Genomic DNA, 19631 nt, shown 5'->3' with positions numbered 1-19631 from the left:
TTGTATCAAATGCTACAATTTTGTAGTGACATACAAAGTGTTAATAGACTTTTGCTATTGTAAGTACAAGTGAGCATGTGGTTGTAAATTGTAATGAGACAAAATGGTATCTTATACAACTCAATGTATGGCTGACATGATTTCTTATGCCTTAGCGCTTTGCTCCTTATATGCTTTATTCACTATGATATATAATATGACAGTACATTACTCAAATGACATGCGCACTCTATCTTAAAACGAGAAAGATATGGAAAAAAATTAAGAGCAAAGTTATTGTTTCCAGTTACTGTAATCTCAATGCTTCCTTCCCTCCAAAATAACAAAGTTGTCGAACAAATATTCACCACAATATACATCCGGTTCAAAATCAAAATAAGTAAAGGCTTCTAATTAAAAAAAAAAAGATTTAAAGGTTTCCAACCCAAAACATATCACCTTCCACCTGCACCCAAAAATAATAAATCAAGTTTAGTAGTGAAAAACAAGAAAAATCTTAGGGTAACTTAAAAGCATTTAAAAGTGATTTACTCTTAATGTATTGTAGAAATTACTCCTCTGGATTATGTTGTCGCCCATAAACATATGGATGTGAGTCCTGCATTACATATGGCTTCACATTAACTAAATGCTAAAAAAACAAATATGCCTTGTGTGATAAACAAATCAAACCTGGCTGAGTTGAGGATTTAGTCCAAAGGGTTCGTGTGCGATAAAACTTGAGGATGAATTCTGCCACATGTATATAACAAATGTATAAAACAAACAAGAATTGCCATGTGTATTCATAAATTCCGCCTTCTCAAAGTAAATCGATCAATACCTGACTCGCCATAAATTGACTATCTTGTAGCATAGTTGTAAATGAAAAACTAGGTTGGATTACTTGGTTATATGGAGGCAATGCATGATTGTTTGTTGTTAACAAGCTCACAGCTGGGAAGACCTGTGTAACATTTATAAGATGATATGCAATTAGTCGAATTTAGAGAAGATAAGAGCATTCAAGGTCTTAAAACATACATCACTGTAAACTAACAAATTAGTTTACTTGGTTTGATGGAGGCAATGCATGACTATTTGTTGTTAACAAGCTCATAGTTGGGTAAACCTGCGTAACATTTGTACTAGTGGGTACACTGAGTTGTTGAAGAAAATTTGAATCATATGGTGTTGAACTATGTGAAGGGCCTATATTGCTTGGCTTCTTGGTTTTCCCTACAAAACAAATTTAAAATTTTTAAGTAAAAAAGAATATTAGAATTACATCTAATAGTCAATAAAAATATAAAATTTTATTTACCAGATGAGACAGTATCTTTAGATGCTTTTTTTTTTCGTTTCTCCATAGCACTTTTTAATCTGGCATTGCTTACTCCTTTCGGCCTTACCAACGGAGGATTCAATATTGGTGGCTCATCACCTGAGCAACCATTTTCATTACAATCATCATCATTGTTATCATTGCTCTCTTTATTAACTTCACCCTTTGACTTGATCATATCCTTTTCAATCAATTCCTCCATCTCTCCCAATTTTTTCATGGCAACTCTAGTAGCACTTTCGGACTCTGCTCCCTTACTCAATATATTATAAGCCATTCGCATCAAAGCATTTCGACGCAATGTAACAGATGGTTCACCTTTTACCTGCAATAATTGACTATGCTCATTTGCATGCAATCCTTTCTTTGCATCTTTTGTCCAACGCTTCAATATATGTTGTGAAGGTATTTCAGTCCAAGATTTGACGTTTAGTACCCTTAGAGCATGACGACACAACAAACCCACGAACTCATACATTTTGCAGCTACAAGAAACCGTGCCATCTGATGAGTTAAGTTGGACAAGGTAAACTCTTATGTGACCCTCCGCATTAAGTTCAAAAGAGTGTATTGTACCACAACTCTCATATTCATGCATTGTCACTGCTAAGCTATTCAAAAACTCTTTTTCAAATATTTTAAACATTTTCCTAGTGTAGACAGTAGCAGCATGCTTCAAAATTCCACTCATTTGGGCAACTCTAGAAGGGAGACCCTGATTGTAACAATAAGACTCTTCTGATTCACTTGTACGCATTTTTGCTGCTTGTTTATCATAATGATGCACAAATTCAATAAGTCTCATTGTCTTGGTAGAAATTTGGTGGAAAACATTATTCGTGCTCTCACTTCTTTGTGAAGATTGTATCCGACATGTGAAAGTATCATGGCTAAATGCCGGACACCATTTGGCACGAAGCGCATACAACATATTCATCCGTGAGCACATCCGTGAGCACCCTGTAAGGTTGACTTCTGCAACAAGCTCATCCCAAGTCGACTGGAATTCCAATTCCGTCTCATAATATTTAAGACATTTATTGAACAAACGTCTAAAATCAGGGTTCGCATAGAGACTTGACATATTTTTTGCACAATTCTGAGAAATGTGCCACGAGCATAAACGATGACATACCCCAGAAAAAACTTTTTCAATGCCATTTGCCATAGCTTGACACTGATCAGTAAAAATTGTCTTTGGCTTTTGACCTCCTATTGATTCCAAAAAAGTATCAAATAACCAAGTAAACGTTTCTGTTTTCTCATCCAGTAAAAATGCACAACCAAACAATACATTTTTCCAATGGTGATTAACGCCGACAAAAGGAGCACAAATCATGTTATACCTATTGGTACGATATGTAGTATCAAATACTACAACATCCCCAAAGCACTCATAGTCAAGTCGCGACCTTCCATCTCTCCAAAAAAAGTTTGTCATTCGATTTTCTTGATCCACTTGCACAGTGTAAAAGAACATATGATCTTCTGCTTGCTTGTGCTTGAAAAGGTTGATCAAACTTTGAGCATCCCCTGCTTCAAACATGACCATTTTTTCCTTATTCACAACATTGTAGCAATCTCTTTGTGTAAAACCTACATTCTGAGACCCACCAGCTTCTTCTGCTAAATAAGAATATGTATTTGTAGTTCTTATTCCTGCAGCTGCCATGGTTTTAATCACACCCAACTGGGCTTCAGAAACTTTTCTATTTGATCTCAAAAACTGCCTCTCTTCTGGTTTAGCAAGCTCGTGATTGTGTTGAGTAAAAAATTGAGCAACTTTCAACGTACCATCCGTTTGTACTGCAAATCGAATTCCAGCTTTGCATCCTGTTCTTGTCTCTAGTTTATAAGAATTGCTTGCTTCTGACGGGTCACCATCTACCTTAAAACCTTCTTTTGAACAAAGATAACAAACTTGTCTTAGTTGATTCTTTCTATTATATCTCTTTTGTCCCTTACGAACACTGAATCCAAATGTCGTAGCATAGTTGTTGTAGAGATCATAAGCTTCCTTTTCATTTAGTACAACTTTTCCCACGAAAATGTCATCGAAATTCTCCGTTCGATTCACAATGACTGGATCTTTTTCTCTATTATTTTCTTCATCACTTTCTATATCAATGATTGGATCTTCTTTCTGATTATTTTCTTCATCACTATCGGTATCAATGAATATTGTACAAGAAAAATTTGTACGTGAATGAAAAATTTGTATGTAATTGAACGGTTAAATAATGGATGCAAAAATAACAGACATATGATAGCAGTCGAATAAAAAGTTAAAAATGAAAAGAGAAATTGCTAAAAAGACAAACCAAATAGGCTGATAGGTTAAATATTTTACCAGTATCCATATTCTTCCTTGGTGAAGCTTTGCTTTTTTGTGAATGGTGCGGAGCCTACTTTTTGAGAATGGTCCCAGAATTTAAACAAGCTGGAATCAAAAAGGGTAAAACAAAATTCAAGCAAGAAATTGCAGTAAGATTCAAGCAAAAAATTCCAAATTGCAGTAAGATTCAAGCAACAATTTCTTGAAAATCATTGAAGGAGTCTGTTCCTTCTCTCCTTTGCATGTATGCGTTATCTCTTGTCCTACTTTTCTTTATGATCAATACAAACACATACTAGCTTATCAAATTCAACACCAAATGACATATAACACTGCCTGGGTTTTACATCACTGCCTGCAGTTGCAGGTTTAAGAAGAAAATAATAACAGAAACACATATTTTTGGTTTTCGCAGTCAGATTCAAGCAAAAAATACCAAATTGCAGTAAGATTCAAGCAAAAATTTCCAGTACCTGTAGCATGAGATTTTTGGGTTTTGATTCAAGTAAACAGGGATGAGGTTCTTTTTTTTTTTTTTTTCTTTGAACGTTGCAGAGCTTTCCTTTTCTTGAGAAAGGACAGATTCGATTGGGAGCGCAACAAAAGCTTTTGGTTTTGGTGAAAAACCAAAAGGTGGGATACGAGAAATCAGTTTTGGTGGAAAAGGAGGAGAAAGGCATCGGGAAGGAGGAGAGGCAGACAGTCACATCAGTTTTTTAGCAGAGACCTAACGGTGTTAGGATCTTGTAAAACCCAGCCATTAATTTTTATTTAATAATTAACTTGCCACATGTCATGAATTTATTGGTGGGTACTACCAGCTGTCAGTGCCATGTGGTAATACTGTACCATCTAATAATTTCTCGTATAATAGCATATAACATACCGCCCCGTATTCCGGACACATTGAAGAGTATCTTCTATTATTGGGGATATTGTGTAGAAAGCCAGGTACTCTTTGACTCTAGTGGGTTGACGTTAGTTGGTGACTCCTCAAGCGTTCGAGATCACCACAAAAAAAATATATATATGGATTAGATGACGGAATTTATTGTGGCGCTTAAAAATTTGTCACCTATTGTAAGGATACGTGATAAACTATTCAATTGTGTCCCAAATGACTACTCGGCTACCAAGCGAGTGGATTCATCAAGTATTCTCGAAATACATGACAAATAGAATTTGCGTCAGATAAACTTTTTACCTCTCTTACAAATGCCCACAACAGGAAATTATAGCACCTCCATGAAATATCAAATGAGTGAAATCTAGACCTTTCCAATTCACTTTCTTCTTTCTTTCTCTCTGTCTTTTGGATTACTCACTTCTTTCACACATGAAGCTGATCTCCTCTCTCGTGTGTTAATAAAACAACTCTATGTTTCTGGCTTTTTTATTATATGGTTAGGGATCATAACATGATTTATTATTGGAGGATTTTTAATAAATTTTCCTAATTGCTTTTTATATTTTGATATTTTTCTTGTTGTTGTGTGATAGAATTAAAAGCACACCACAAAGTAGCACACAAATGTCCTATTGATTTTCCTTATTAATACTAAGATTTGTCAATTGTAGCATATGAAAATAAGGATCTTTCTACAGAAGATTGTTTTATTAAAATGTCACACAAACTGGTTGCTGTCCCTACTGACTAGTCACCGAAAAATAATTATTAGACCGACTCACACTAATCTAAAGTCTATGAAAATTTATATGTAGACACTAGACACACAGAGCTACACTCACACAAATTTTTGGGATTATTGGAGTAGATTTGATATTTAGATTAAATCGAACAAAACAGAAACATATTTTAAATAGTTCACAAATTAAAAAAAACGAATTAGGGGAATTGTTATCCACCACCAAATAATCATGCAAACATGTTATGTTTCATTCAAATTCCTTTTATTTCCGGATGAAGATGCTTAAGTTAGCTCAATGTTAGAACTCAACCTATTGCTCTTTCTTATGTAGTATGTTAAGAGAATGACGTTTTTAACTTAACTTAGTCTCTAGCATGCAATCTAGAATGACGTGTTCATAGATTTAACAAGTAGAAATCATTAAGAACGAAAAGAGTTTGAGTCATAATAAGGTATCGTAAGTACTAATGGTGTCTTACTTATCATAGAAATTAGTTCACATGTTAATCGCAATTAATAAATACTACTCTAGAACATATGTAGGTCCTCATTCAACTAGGGCAGACACACACATATTCATAGCATTAGAATCCTAGATATGCTTACTAAGTATGCATCCATAGAAAACAAATAAAGCATTAATCACTGACATAAGTAGTGAACCAATTTTCATCCATTCAAAAAAGTAATTCAAATGAAATGTCATAACAAACTTGTAATCATATTCGGGGTTTCAAAACAGCCCCTAACTAATAAAAATTAGTTACACATAATCCTTAAATAAAACCAAAAGAAAGACATGAGTTTGAGAAGATAAAACCGAAAGAAGAGAATGCCAAGATTTCCTCCTTCATTTCCTTCCTTCCCTAACGCTGTTTTTAAACCAATTCTTTTTCTTCTCCTTAACTCACCCACTAATAACCATTTAGTGATGACAATAAGTGAGAGGAAATGGTAAAACAATTGTAACTCTTTGGGTAGCCTTTATGCCAATTACTCCATCTTAATCCTCATCTTTAATTTCATTCACTTTTATATTTGAATACGTGTCAGCTGACTTGTTCTTGGCTGCATCAGTTTTGGCTGCTAGATTTATTGTGTTTATTGCTTTCATTGCAGTTACAAACTGCTCAGCCTCTTGGTAACCTTTCAGTGTTAAAACGGCCATAGCTTCTTCTAGACAAATGATATTAACAATCCGTGAAATGCTCTAGAAAATAAACATCCGTAACTTTCTAAGCATATAAGGCTCATTCTCTAATTCATTTTGAGTTGTTCTCAACTTGCTTTCAAAGTCAGCTGATCTGCACATGCAGTTTTGACGAATTTGTTACTTAAAATCTCACTTGTGCTATTTTTCTTTTCTTTGCTTGACAAATCCCACAAAACACAAAAACAAGGTAAATAGTTCAAAAATATAAGGAACAAACTAAGAAAAGACAAGTGAATTTGATGTAAAATATGTATAAATATGAGCTTATCATCGTGAACTTGTAGGATGACTTTATTTTTCTTGCTGTTTAAACGTAAATTTTTTCGGCTTGTTGCTTATACAAATTAATCTAAAAAGAAGGTTTAGTATTTTTTTTGTCTTTGTAGATGCTATGAAATTGAATCGTACATAATTGTTTAAGCTACCACTTTATACTATGCAGTCAATTGCTAGAGCTAATCATTTATGTTTTATGGAGAAGCGATTTTATAATATGAGGTTCTCCTTGAATCTAGAGCAGTGAGTGCTCTTAACTTGAGTAGTATTAACTTAAATAGTATCTGACAAAATTAAAAATTAAAAGCATAAGCTATTGTTGATTAAGATTGGGACTATATATTGTGGAATTATCGAATATTAGGATATGCTCTCAATTGTAATGTTTATCTTCTAGTTGCTCTGCATTGTAATACTACGTGTCCTGGAGGCTTATCTCCGATCGATAGAGATTTTTACCACCTATAAAAGTATGGATAAAAACACTTAAACACACTTGTAATAGAACAAGGTTATCATAGTATAGTAGCTCAAGTAAGGTCATTTTCCACAGGAAATGAATGAATAATTTATATAAATACCAAATCTTAATTAACTATTTGAAGACAAAGTTTGGAAGATGTTGATTTTATGACCTAAAATATTGAAAATGAATTTAATTAAAAACGATTAAATAAATTGGCAAAATAAAGAAAACAAAAGAAAATAGTTTTGAAAATAAATTTGAGCACTAGGTTCCGCCATCACCTTAACCATCCTACGTAGTTCTTCTAATTACTTATGCATTACACATGCATATTTGAAGGTAAGGTTTTCCTAAAGTATGCCCTACTTTGAACCTCCAACATAGAATGTATATCTAACATGTAACCTGTCCGTGGCATCTAGATTGAATGTGAACATGCGAGACTCATTAAATTTTGTGAAATCCTTTTGACAAACCATATAACCCTTAAGACGTGTCGTCCATCCTAAGAAGTTACACATATTAATCACAAGAAGCCAGTGCCAATTCCAGGAACAGCCCTCAGCCAAAATTGCATCAAATTACTTTTCTAAAATATCCTAATGGTGACTAGTCATCAAGAAAATTAGATAGTTTCAAACACAGTGATTAATAATTCAAAACTTGCATGCATAATATCATAAGAAAATTAAAAAGAAACTACATATTCTTGTTAAGGCTCGTGGCCTCACCCTAGCAAACGAAACTAGTTACTAACAATCATAAAATAAAATATTATTAAGAATATGGATAGAAAATACCTTGAAAATAAACTTGAATCGTCCAAAGTAATTCTCCAAATAGTGTGTGTGTTCTCCCCCCCCCCCTTTTTCTAATGGCTAAAAAGCCTGATTTATACTAATACAAAATAAAACCCTACCTAGAAAATGTCTTAGAATAATACTAGTAAACATAATAAAATCATAAAACAGAAAATAAAAGGTTTCCTATTTGAACTAAAATTTCGAACTTCTCAGAAAATCACACTTTTGACCAATCAAATCAACTTCGATCTAGTCCCAAAAGGTCTCTTTTGAAAGCTGAAGATGTCGTCTACAAATCATCAGAATGAATCTTCCTCAAAATATGCCATCTTGACCTCCAAAATACCTAAAACGTCCGTTAATGTCAATCTGAGAAAGATGCACACTGGGTCTTTATTTCGTTGCCACGGTCAAACGACTTGGTAGAAAAATCTGGAATTTTGATACAATCATCTTGAAAGACTCACGAACATCCTCCAATTGGAAATACTCCAAAAGTCATCCGGTTGGTTATTTTTTGCTCCAGAGGAAATCGAATGTCCTACATTGAAAATATATAACAAAGTATCAAAGTTCTACCAAAACAACAAATAAATTAATACTAAGAATATGGTAAAATATATGGTATAATATGGACTCATCACTCCTCATATAACTTGTGTATACCAATACTTGTATCACTCATAAGAAAATCAATGAATTGATCAGTTTCAACTAATGATGGAAATTTATTGGGTATATTTGGTTTTGGGAACTGTTATTAGCATTCCAAAAATCTCATTCTACACTCATCACAAGTGTATTTTTCTTTCTAATTATAGAAAGTTTGAAGTGCCAAATGAAATTTTTGGAGTTCTAATAACAATTCCCTTCGTTTTTTGGGATCACTATCAATCCATGATCTTCAATATTTATTATTATTTTTTTTATGGTTTTGGACTTCTACATTTGGATCTTTCTGGGTGTTTAGTTAATTCATTTTTTGCTTGACTTCTAACCCTTTTATTAGCTCATATGAGGAATTGGGTGTGTGTTGTATTCTCTTTGTTGTGATGAATTTTTGTTTGAATTCTTGTTTCTCACCAAGTCTGCTTGCCTTGATTTATAAATTAGTCGTCGTTTATGATTGAGTATTTGGGTCTCATTGTTTTTTAGCAACGGCCTCTTCTTGTTTAATAACTTGGGCATCAAATAACTTGTGCAAATTCATTTTTGTTATTTGGAGATCGATCATGGTAATCGGTTTGACCACCACCTATATTTCCAAGTGTGGTGACAAATATATACAGGTAAAGTGATTTATAACGTAAATGGGTGCCAACCTTTTGATCAGGTGTATTGTAGGAGGGATGTGATGTATCTTGAGTATCAGCATTTTTTTTTTTCTTGTTATAATGATTTTTTGTTAGTTATATATGCGTTTGAACAACATTTGGGTTACCTAATCTTTTTGTTTGAGTGAAAAAGTTTTTAATAAGTATACTGGAATGAATTACAAAATGAAAAGTGATGATGCATCTGCAGTTAAAGATCAACTTATTCAAGGGCTAGTTTCTTCTAGGTTGCGTATTATTGATGCTACACATTTGTATCGGCCAACTCTAGTTCGTGGGCTCTTTTTAGTTATGATATTATCTTTTTAAGCTATGATTGGGATGTTTGTCTTCGAGTTAATTACTTTGGGCACATTAATATAAAGGCTTTTTAGCCAAAATAGTTTTTGAGATTTGTATAACTTCTCATTTTGGTCTTTGAGATTTGAAATCAATAAAATTGGTTATTGAGTTTGTCCACCATCAATCATTTTGGTCATTTTGTGAAAAAACCAAAATACCATTAATTTATGTCAAATTATTTTGACTCATTGTTTATTAAATTGAGGGTATATTTACCATTTTGATCTTTATTTAACATAATTTTGCACGAAATGATCAAAATGATTGATGATGTACTATCTCAATTACCACTTCTATTGATTTCAAATCTCATAGACTAAAGTGATGTGTTATGCAAATCGTAATGACCATTTTAACTAAAAAGTCTAATATAAAAACAACCTATATTTCAATTACAGAGTATTTTTGCATTGAAGTTTCATAGTATTTACTTCGCTTTCCATTTACAGTAAGTTGAAATGCTGATTTAATTATTAAAATGATAAATTTAAAAGAATAAATGAATAAAAATAAAAGAGGAAACTTTCGAAGGAGTAGGTGACGATATATATATTTGTCACATAATTAAAGGATCTATGACGCCTAGTGCCTAGGTCGCCACAATATGACTCAGGTTGGTATTTGAGCTTTAAAATATGTTATCTGGCGTCACGCATATTGAGAACGGGTAATGAATCACAAATTTGTCGCATCGACTAATAGGTGACAACCCTTGTGACCGTCGAATTCGTCATATATATCATTATGTGACGAATTTTCAATATTTTGTGACCCTTTGTTATGTCTACCTACTAACATCATTGATGTTGTTCCAACACACTATCTCTCGAGTGGCCCCATGGGATCAATGGCAGATCCAGCAAAAATTATTTGGAGAGTCACATATAAAAAATTTCAAACATTTCTTAGACATAATAGCCTTAAAAACTAAAACATAGTTCCATAATTCATAATTTATAGAACAAATAACAATACAATTTACAATTGTCCATGTTGCATTTTTAAAATATAAAAACGCTACATTGTAGCTTCATTATCAATAGAAGAAAAAAAACATTGCTCTCAATATAAACTACTTGCAACAACTGCCAATTCTTTTCAACTCGGAAAATTCACTGCTCAAACGCATATCAAGAATACATGCCCAAGTTGATATTAAAAAAAAAGAAAAAAAAAAGAGGGCAACTCCTCTTTGAAGCCTTTTATTAAGCAGTTGGAGGACATGCATGAAGGGCAACTCCAACCTCCGAAGGGCATCCATGTCATGTATAAAGATTTATCAAAGTTCGGAGGATCGGCTAACTCCCCTTGCCCCTTATGGATCCTCCAGTGCATGGAGTCACAACGTAAACTAGTTAAGTCATTATATTGAAAAACTCTTATTATTAATCGTGTATTATTGTGTTGTATGGCTGATATGATCAATTCTCCAATAAAATAAGTAATGGAACCATCCAATATAAGAAAGATTCACTTATAAGATTTTCGATATGAGACGTATATTTCAACATCTATAAATGAGTGACATAATGGACAGACGTATGAAAAAAGGCAAAGAAAACACGAAACACCAATAGAGATCGAGTGCAATGAAAATGGAACAAAAGTTGGGATTCTAATGAAAGATTATAGCCTCTGAGGTTACCAAATATAAGACCCAAAACCCAAACATAGTGAGTGCTCACCAAGTAAAAGAAGCAAGGGAAATATACGGAAAAGATATAGATTTATATTGTAGTCCTCAGGCCAAAATCTTACATTTCATCATTAATTTCAAAGCACTTCATACAGAATGCAGTAACATAAGTAACTCACAATCAATTATTCTTTGTTAGAGGATAAGAATAATATGTCATTGCAAGATTTTTATTATATAGGCAATGATCGAATTAGTGGTAACCCAAGTAAGCATCTGTTGTTTCAACACAATTATCCCACATTTCTTTACTTAATTTCAAAGCATAATCTTTGCTTACTTTGGCATGAATTTTGTGAAGAGCTTCATTCACTAATGCTTTCTGGCAAGATTGACCAAGGTCAATGAGATCGAAGCAACACCATAGATCCACACGCCATGGCGTTTCAATGCGTACATAATCAAATACTTCTTCTTTACAAGTGGTAGAAAAATGTCTCTTGCATTCGTCTAAAGACTCAGAACTAGATGGAGAAGGTGTTAAGGTTGAAAATCCTGGAATGAACATTACTTGTGCAATCACGAAAATGAAGATCGTAAGAGTAGCTGAAGAACTATTTAATCTTCCCATTCTTTTTCTTATTCTTTTGTGATATATATCTATATATGTATGTTGATGCTTTTCTTTTGTTAAGGTAAGATGCTTCGGAATGATCTTCATATATTAAGCACTCTTGATAATGACAAATAAATTAAACAGTTTTTTTTTGCTGCGTAACTCCTAAATTGAATGCAAAATTAACTCAATGTTTTTTAGATAGTAAAAGTGCGGTTCCTTGATCTTTTCGGTTTCTCAATTTTTTTTTTTTTTTTTTTTTTTGTCAAAGGGTTTTCTCAAATTATTACAGCTAGCCTCTTGGCGTGTGGGCAATTTTTTTTAAATTTTTTTAATTTTATTATTGCGTTGATTAAATTAATTATGTGGAAAGAGGAATTTTAGCTATTTTCTCCACTTACCTTCTCTTATTTGCATTTCCCACTCAATGGATGCCATATGGACTTACCACCTTGCACCATAATTTATGCATTAATTGTGTTTTAAATTTCTTTAATCTCTTTTCACCAATGGCCCTATTTAAAACTCATTTATCAATTAAATCATTGAATAATCCATCTAATTTGACAAATATGTTGCAGTCATATTTAATATAGAAATATGATTGTGTAAATCTTAGTATATTTGAGATTAGGGGTGGGTTCAAAAAATTGAAAACCGAAAATCGAACCGAAACCGAAACTGAAAAAACAGAACCGAATTAAAAAAACCAAACCGAACCGAATTCTTTTGGTTCGGTTTCGGTTTCAGTGGTCTAAAAATTGAACTGAACTGAACCGAACCGAATAAATTAAATTATTATTTTTTAATTTAATTATCTATTTAAATTGTAACACAAGTTGTATTATTTCTCTTAAGCGTGTATAGAACCATAGATTAATTTAAGTACATTGATATTTTTACACTAAGAGGAGGGGAAGTTCGGCAAAACAACACAATGAGCAGCCTGGTTTGGTATCGAATTCGCCTTCCACGAGATTCAGACCCAAAACTTCTCATTTCCAAGTAAAGAAAAATACTACAAGATTATAATACTAAGTGTTCCAAATCAATATTCGTTGAACCTAATATATCACACATGAATTATTCCATATGGACCACACTAAAATATTGAAATTTTCTTACACAAGCAGGCGTGCTCATATTCTCACAAGAGCCTTCCGCCTTTGATGGATCTAAATTATAATATAATAACATTCTTTGGGGACCATTAGTTAATTTGAAAGTAATTTTATTGGTCAAATTATGAAGTTGGTTTCCAATTTTGTTGCTGTGATGATAATTAATTATATGCTAAAAAACACGTATTAGAGTTTTAGCATGCAAACAAGGGTAGAGAGAGAAACTCAATTTCCTCCACACTAACGGCTCGTCTACGTGATACAAGTTGTAGATCACATTTGATAAGCTAATTATTAAGGTATGTGATTTACGTATTCTGGATTAACAGGTTGTGAAAATCATGAAATTCAAGATTTTGGCTCACGAATTGTGCTCTCATCCTATCACAATCCAAACAACCCAAAAAATACCCGTCATTTAGTCACTCAAAAATTCGCAAGGCGTGAAGAGTTATGTTAAGAATAAATTTCACAATGTAAGAAAAATAACCTTGTTTTTACGGTAAAAACCTCAATCTATTCAATTACATTATTACTAGGGTGTGATGTGAATTGGAGTTGTCCTCCATAGAATAAGACATCACAACCATCACGCGTTTCTCTGTTCTCTCAAATTTTTCGGTTTCAATTGTTAAACAATTTCTAGGACCAAAAGTGGACTCGGTAGTCGGCACAGGCACTCATTTAATTTCTGTGACCTTTCACGTTTCATTAATTATATAGGAAAACCAATGAAAAGGGCTTCAGAATTTTAACTTTTAATCAAAAACCACCTATTAACTTTATTTAATGATAAGAAGAAAAGAAAAAAAAATAAAAAAATACATAACAAAAGTTTGGTGCTTCAGCCTCCTCTATTCGAAGCTCACCTCCTCCGCACTAACTCCTTCACCGCCGGCATCCCCACCCTCCCCGAACTTCGCCTCCGATTCCCGACCAGCAACCGCCATGGCGACGAAATCCGTTGTATGTATAAGGATAACAACTGGCAAAGTATAATTGGTATTTATATATGTTCCTTTGAGTTCTGCTTATTATCACGTGTGCACAGAGGAAACTGGCAACGGCAAGCAAACTACAAGGTCGAAGAACTCACAAAGCATGGACGAACTTGATACATATGAGTTGGATGATACCTTACCAAATATTGATCCACAAGCTACGAAACCCAAGAGGCCGAAGAGGTCAAAGAAGAGTGTGAACGAAAATCTTGAGCCGGCATTTACTGCGGTTTCGAAACAAACCGAGTATCCACCACGGAGTTAGTTTGGATCTGGTAGTTGCAGAGCGGAACCCAGGCAAAAGATATCGCAATTAGAAGGGCAGTCCATTTTCTTGGAAATATCATGCATTGTAGATGATTGTAATTGAGTGATGAGCAAGAGCTTCACTTTTGGGTCGTTTTGTCGATGGCCCCGTTGTGGTGATGGTGCTTGGAGTTCTTTTTGGCTATGGTGGTTTAGAGAGAATGCAGAGAGTTCGAAAAGAGAGAGTTCTGGAGTGTTCACGGGGGAAAAGGAAAAGAAGAAAGAAAAGGAGAAGAAAACAGAGTGGGCCAGGTTACAAACACAACACAGTGGTGCAATAGCGTTAAGTTTCATAAATAGTGTAGTAAGTTTCATAAACAGTGTCATAAGTTTTCATAAACAGTGCAATAAGTTTCATAAATAGTGTTGTAAATTTCATAAACAGTGTAAAAGTTTCATAAACAATGTGAGGACATGAGTCCGCGCATCAGATTTTTTTTAAATTTTTTTAATATTAAAATTATGTCATTTTCATTAAAATTTAAGTTCTTTTGTCATTTTTATTAAAATTTAAGGGTTTTTCATTAAAATTTAAGTCTTTTTAATTAAATAAAGTTATAGCATGGTTTTTTATTAAAATAAACTTAGTCCAAGCCCTTTTCATGAAAGTTCCCTAATTATATTCCTTATTGTATTTTTCTTCATAACTTTCAAGTAATTGTCATTAAAAAGGTTAAAACTTTGGATTATATTATAATTAAGATAAGTAATATTAAGGAAATTAAATTCATATACAAAATTTTGAAAACTAAAATACTTAAAAAGTTGATGATTGATTTATTACTTAAAGGCTAAATAGCCAAAATGGTCCCTGAGATTTGCATAATCAATAGAAATTGTCCCTCAGATTGAAAATCAATAAAAATAGTCCCTGAGATTGTCCACCATCCATGATTTTGGTCATTCCGTTAAAAACTCTTTGGGCAATTTTCAAAGCTTGATAACTCAATCGTTTCTTAACCAAATTTCGACCCATAATATATCAAAATGAAGATAGAAAAGTTTAGAACAAAATTATACCTATTTGGAAGCCCAATGGTTGGCAGAGATAGCCGGAAAATATCCTGAAAGGTGATTGGTCAACAGAAAAACTGGAAAACTCGCTGGAAACTGGTTAAACTTTAAACGTTCATAACTTCTTCAATACTCAATGAAATCAAGTGATTAAAAACGAAAATCATATTTCTCGACGAGACAAAGAGAATGGTACCTTCTCAACGGCTAACTAGTCGTGGTTTTGTCGAAAAACTGCTCGAAAATGGCTAACCATTTTCGAGTTAGCCACTTTCGAGCCGTTTTCCGTCCAAAACACGAGGAGTTAGCCATCGAGAAAAGTATCTTTCTCTTCATCTCATCAAGAAGTATGATTTTCGTTTTTAAATCACTCAATTTCGTTGAGTATTGAAGAAGTTATGAACGTTTAAAGTTTATCCAATTTCCGGCGAGTTTTCCAGTTTTCTCTCCAACCAGTCACCTTTCAAGCTATTTTCCAGCCATCTCCAACAACCATTGTGCTTCCAAATAGGTATAATCTTGTTCTACACTTTCCTATCTTTATTTTGATATATTATGGGTTGAATTTGATTAAGAAACGATTGAGCTACCAAGTTTTGAAAATTGCCCAAAGAGTTTTTAACGGAATGACTAAAATCATGGATTGTGGACAATCTCAGGGACCATTTCTTTTGATTTTCAATCTCAGGGACCATTTCTATTGATTATGCACATTTCGGGGATCATTTTGGCTAGTTAGTCTTACTTAAATATTGATAAACGTGTTTATTTATATTAGTAACACATCATTTAGTTTGCAAGTTTAGTCTCTAAATTTAACATTACCCAATTGAGATCCATGAAAGGCGGAAACCTGTCTGTCCCCTTCAAAATTAATTTGACTTGGAGTTATATAAGTAGCCACAGCCAGGCAAAAGCAGCAGCACACCCACATATCCTGCACTGCATTTCTTGTTCATCCATCCTTCTGTCTAACAGACTTTCCTATTTCTTTCTTTCACTGTCACCCCATTTCTGGAGAGAGGCTGAAAGATGGATGACGGGCTCATTTCCATGCTCCTGAATCGGTTAACTTCAACAGCTTATGAATACGTAGCAGGAGAGGTGAAACTTTTTTTGAACGTCACCAAAGAAGTTGAAGATTTCACTGCTAAACTCATAGGCATTCAAGCTGTTCTCGAGGATGCGGAGCGAAGACAAGTGAAGGAGGCCGGCGTCAGAATCTGGTTGGATAAGTTGAAGAACATATCCTTCGAGATGGTGGACGTGCTGGACGAGTGGAACACTGATGTGCTGAGACAACAAGTTGAGCAGCAAGAATGAGAAGCTGAAAATGTTGTTGTTCTTGAGAAGAAGAAGAAGAAGAAGGTAACTTTCTCTGCTTCCTCTAGTTGCTTTTGTTTTCGCAAAGCCAGAGAGGTAATCTTTCGCCATGACATTGTGCTTAAGATAAAAGATCTGAATGATAGGCTAAGTGTGATTGATGAGCAAAGAAGAAACACGCTTGTGTTTCAACCCAATGAAAACGGCATTCAACAAGTACCTAAACGACAAGAGACTTCTCACTTTGTTGACATGTCCAAGGTATTTGGTCGAGAAAAAGAAAAACAAAATTGATAACAAAGTTGTTGAGTGATGGTAGAGAAGACCATAGGGGAGTCCTTGTCATCCCTGTTTTAGGGATGGGAGGAATGGGTAAGACAGCTTTGACCCAATTAGTTTATCATGACGACAATGTTATTGCCTATTTTGAAAAGAGAGTGTGGGTTTGTGTCTCATACACTCCAAGTTCAAATGATCAGTTGAGCCATGTCTTGGAGTGTATGTCAAAATCCATCGAGGGCAAGAGATTTCTCATTGTTCTAGATGATGTGTGGACTCATGATCATGAAAAGTGGGAACAGTTAAGGGTACCACTTGTCCAAAGTGGGGCTAAAGGCAGTAGAATACTAGTTACCACATGACAACGTGATACGATGAGAGCAACAAGTGACATGATCAATCTAGGAGAGTTGAGTAACGAATATTGTTTGTCAATCTTCAACCACATGGCCTTTTTTGGTGGGCATGTAGATGAGTCTAAGACGTTTGAAGATATTAGTAAGAAAATGGTGGAGAAATGTAAGGGTTTGCCTCTGGCTGCAAAAGCTTTAGGTAGTCTCATGCGCAACAAGACAACAAAGAAGGAATGGCTAGGTGTCTTGAATAGTAAGATAGGGGATCGAGAAGAGATGGAGCAAAAAGTTTTCCAACCACTGTTACAAAGTTATTATGATTTGGCCCCATCAATTAAATCTTGTCTTTTATACTGTGCTAATTTTCCTAAAGATTATGAGTTTGAGAAAGAAAACTTGATTAATCTTTGGATGGCACAAGATTATCTTAATTCAAAAGAGAATAAAGATAAGGGAGAAATTGGTGAAGCATTTTTTGATAACTTAGTAGCACGATCTTGTTTTCAAGATTTTAAGAAAGATATTGTCAATTGTAAAAAATGCATGATATCGTTCATGACTTTGTACAATCTCTCACCAAGAACGAGTGTTTGATCATCAATGCTGAAGGTGTTGGTAATGAAATAGAGGTTTTAGGTGAAAAAGTTCACCATTTGACGTTAGTGTTGGAACGTGGTAAGCCATTCCAACCATTTAATGCATATCACAATTGCAAAAATCTACGTACGCTCACAATTCTTTATTCATCCATTGTTACGACAGCCTCAAATTTAATTCTACAACAGAAATGTCTTAGGACATTAAAATTGAGTTGGACTGACATAAATGAAGTCCCAAAGAAAATTGGTGAATTGATACATTTGAGGCATATTGATTTGTCATGGAATGTGCATTTGAAAAAATTGCCGGACAGTATATGTGGGTTGTACAATTTGTATGAGGCTGGAGTACTTGCCAAAAGGGACTCGGAGATCAAAAAAATTGAAAAAAATAGATCACCGTGTTGTGTCTTGTGGTGGCGACGAGGTTACAGCAGCATTACAACTGGGAGATCTGGAACTCTTGAACTTTGAAGGCGATCTCTTTATAGAGTTGAAGGGGGATGTGGAGGATGAGAGGGAGATTGAAAAAGCACAACTGTGGGAAAGAAAACAACTCAATCATCTCAGAATTAATTGTGAGCATGCCAGATACAAGCAGACAGGAAGCACAATAGAAATACTGAATGTCTTGCGACCGCACGAAAATCTGGAATCTTTGAGCATTTGGTTTCATTCGGGCAACACCTGGCCCAGTTGGTTGATGTTTTTGCACAACTTAAGAAAGCTCGATCTATATGAATGGAGTGAATGCAAGTATTTGCCTCCTCTTGGGAAACTGCCGTGCCTTGAAGAACTGATTCTACAGGGAATGAGGAAGGTGAAAAAGGTAAGTGGTGAGTTTCTGGGAATAGACAAAGATGAAACGTCATTGACATCATCATCATCCTCATTTTTCCCAAAGTTGAAAAAACTCTTAATTCACTCAATGGATGAGTTGGAAGAGTGGGAAGTCGGCCCGGAAGGGTGGAACAAAGAGGGTTCTGAAATTTCAATCATGCCATGGCTTTCCTACTTAGAAATTCGATGCTGTGGATCCTTAAAAACACTGTCAGACTTCCTCTGCAAAACACCCCTGCAGGAGCTTGCCATCTACAACTGTTCCAGGCTTGCAGATCGTTGTAAACAAGGCAGTGGAGAGGAGTGGCCCAAGATTTCTCACATCCCAAGCATCCAAGTTGATAATTTCTAGTCTGTTTTGTAGCAGAGCAAGGAACTGATGAGTGAGAAGCACGCCAAGTCTACCAACGTCATCTCCTGGTAACATATGCGCTCTATATTTCAAAATTTTACGTATGCATCAGTTACGGTTATCTTCATGTTGTTTGCTTATTTTTCTTCTTCTGTGTATATCTCTTCAGATGGTTCTTCGGACAAGATGGATGACGCTTTTACGTAATTATTCATCACTCCATGAAAGTACTCCTATCGCCTATCATACGGTTACCAAATTCGATATCAAATTTCCGTGAGCAGGATTTGCTAGCTCATCTTAGTTTGCACAAGCTTTTTCACAGAATACAACATACGGGACTGAGCTGGGTGTGAGACAAATTAAGGACTGCCAGTTGAATTCACCTTCAGCCTTCATCAAGCCACCAAAAGTTTCTCATGAGATGTTGCTGAATCGGGAATCCGTCT

The 19631-nt window shown here is 34.5% G+C and overlaps 2 protein-coding genes across 2 annotated transcripts; one reads left to right on the top strand and one right to left on the bottom strand.

Moving 5' to 3' along the window:
- Positions 1-140: 140 nt before the first annotated feature.
- LOC126632638 (protein FAR1-RELATED SEQUENCE 5-like) lies at positions 141-14065 on the bottom strand. Its single transcript, XM_050303083.1, has 7 exons — positions 13985-14065; positions 1304-3467; positions 1052-1218; positions 824-946; positions 673-732; positions 532-598; positions 141-445 (listed from the first exon to the last, which is right to left on the bottom strand). Exons 1-6 carry the CDS (start codon positions 14063-14065, stop codon positions 551-553), a joined length of 2643 nt encoding a protein of 880 aa, XP_050159040.1. The 3' UTR covers positions 141-445; positions 532-550.
- A 4260-nt stretch (positions 14066-18325) lies between these two features.
- Positions 18326-19543, top strand: LOC126633322 (putative disease resistance protein RGA4). The gene is made up of 2 exons (XM_050303904.1): positions 18326-19250; positions 19352-19543. The coding sequence occupies exon 1, from the start codon at positions 18328-18330 to the stop codon at positions 19180-19182; it is 855 nt and encodes a 284-aa protein (XP_050159861.1). The 5' UTR covers positions 18326-18327; the 3' UTR covers positions 19183-19250; positions 19352-19543.
- Positions 19544-19631: the final 88 nt, after the last annotated feature.

Source organism: Malus sylvestris, chromosome 8 (assembly GCF_916048215.2).
Source record: "Malus sylvestris chromosome 8, drMalSylv7.2, whole genome shotgun sequence".
NCBI lineage: Eukaryota > Viridiplantae > Streptophyta > Magnoliopsida > Rosales > Rosaceae > Malus > Malus sylvestris.
Note: the sequence above shows the minus strand (reverse complement) of the source record. Positions and strands in the feature narration are given on the sequence as shown.

Excerpts from the sequence above, each read along its gene's own strand:
- LOC126632638 (XM_050303083.1), bottom strand. The coding sequence starts at position 14,065 with ATGGCGGTTGCTGGTCGGGAATCGGAGGCGAAGTTCGGGGAGGGTGGG. Across the intron at positions 3,468-13,984 it reads AAGGAGTTAGTGCGGAGGAG|AAAGAAGATCCAATCATTGA; the intron begins GTGAGCTTCGAA and ends GAAAATAATCAG. Across the intron at positions 599-672 it reads TAAATCCTCAACTCAGCCAG|GACTCACATCCATATGTTTA; the intron begins GTTTGATTTGTT and ends TATGTAATGCAG.
- LOC126633322 (XM_050303904.1), top strand. The coding sequence starts at position 18,328 with ATGAGGCTGGAGTACTTGCCAAAAGGGACTCGGAGATCAAAAAAATTG.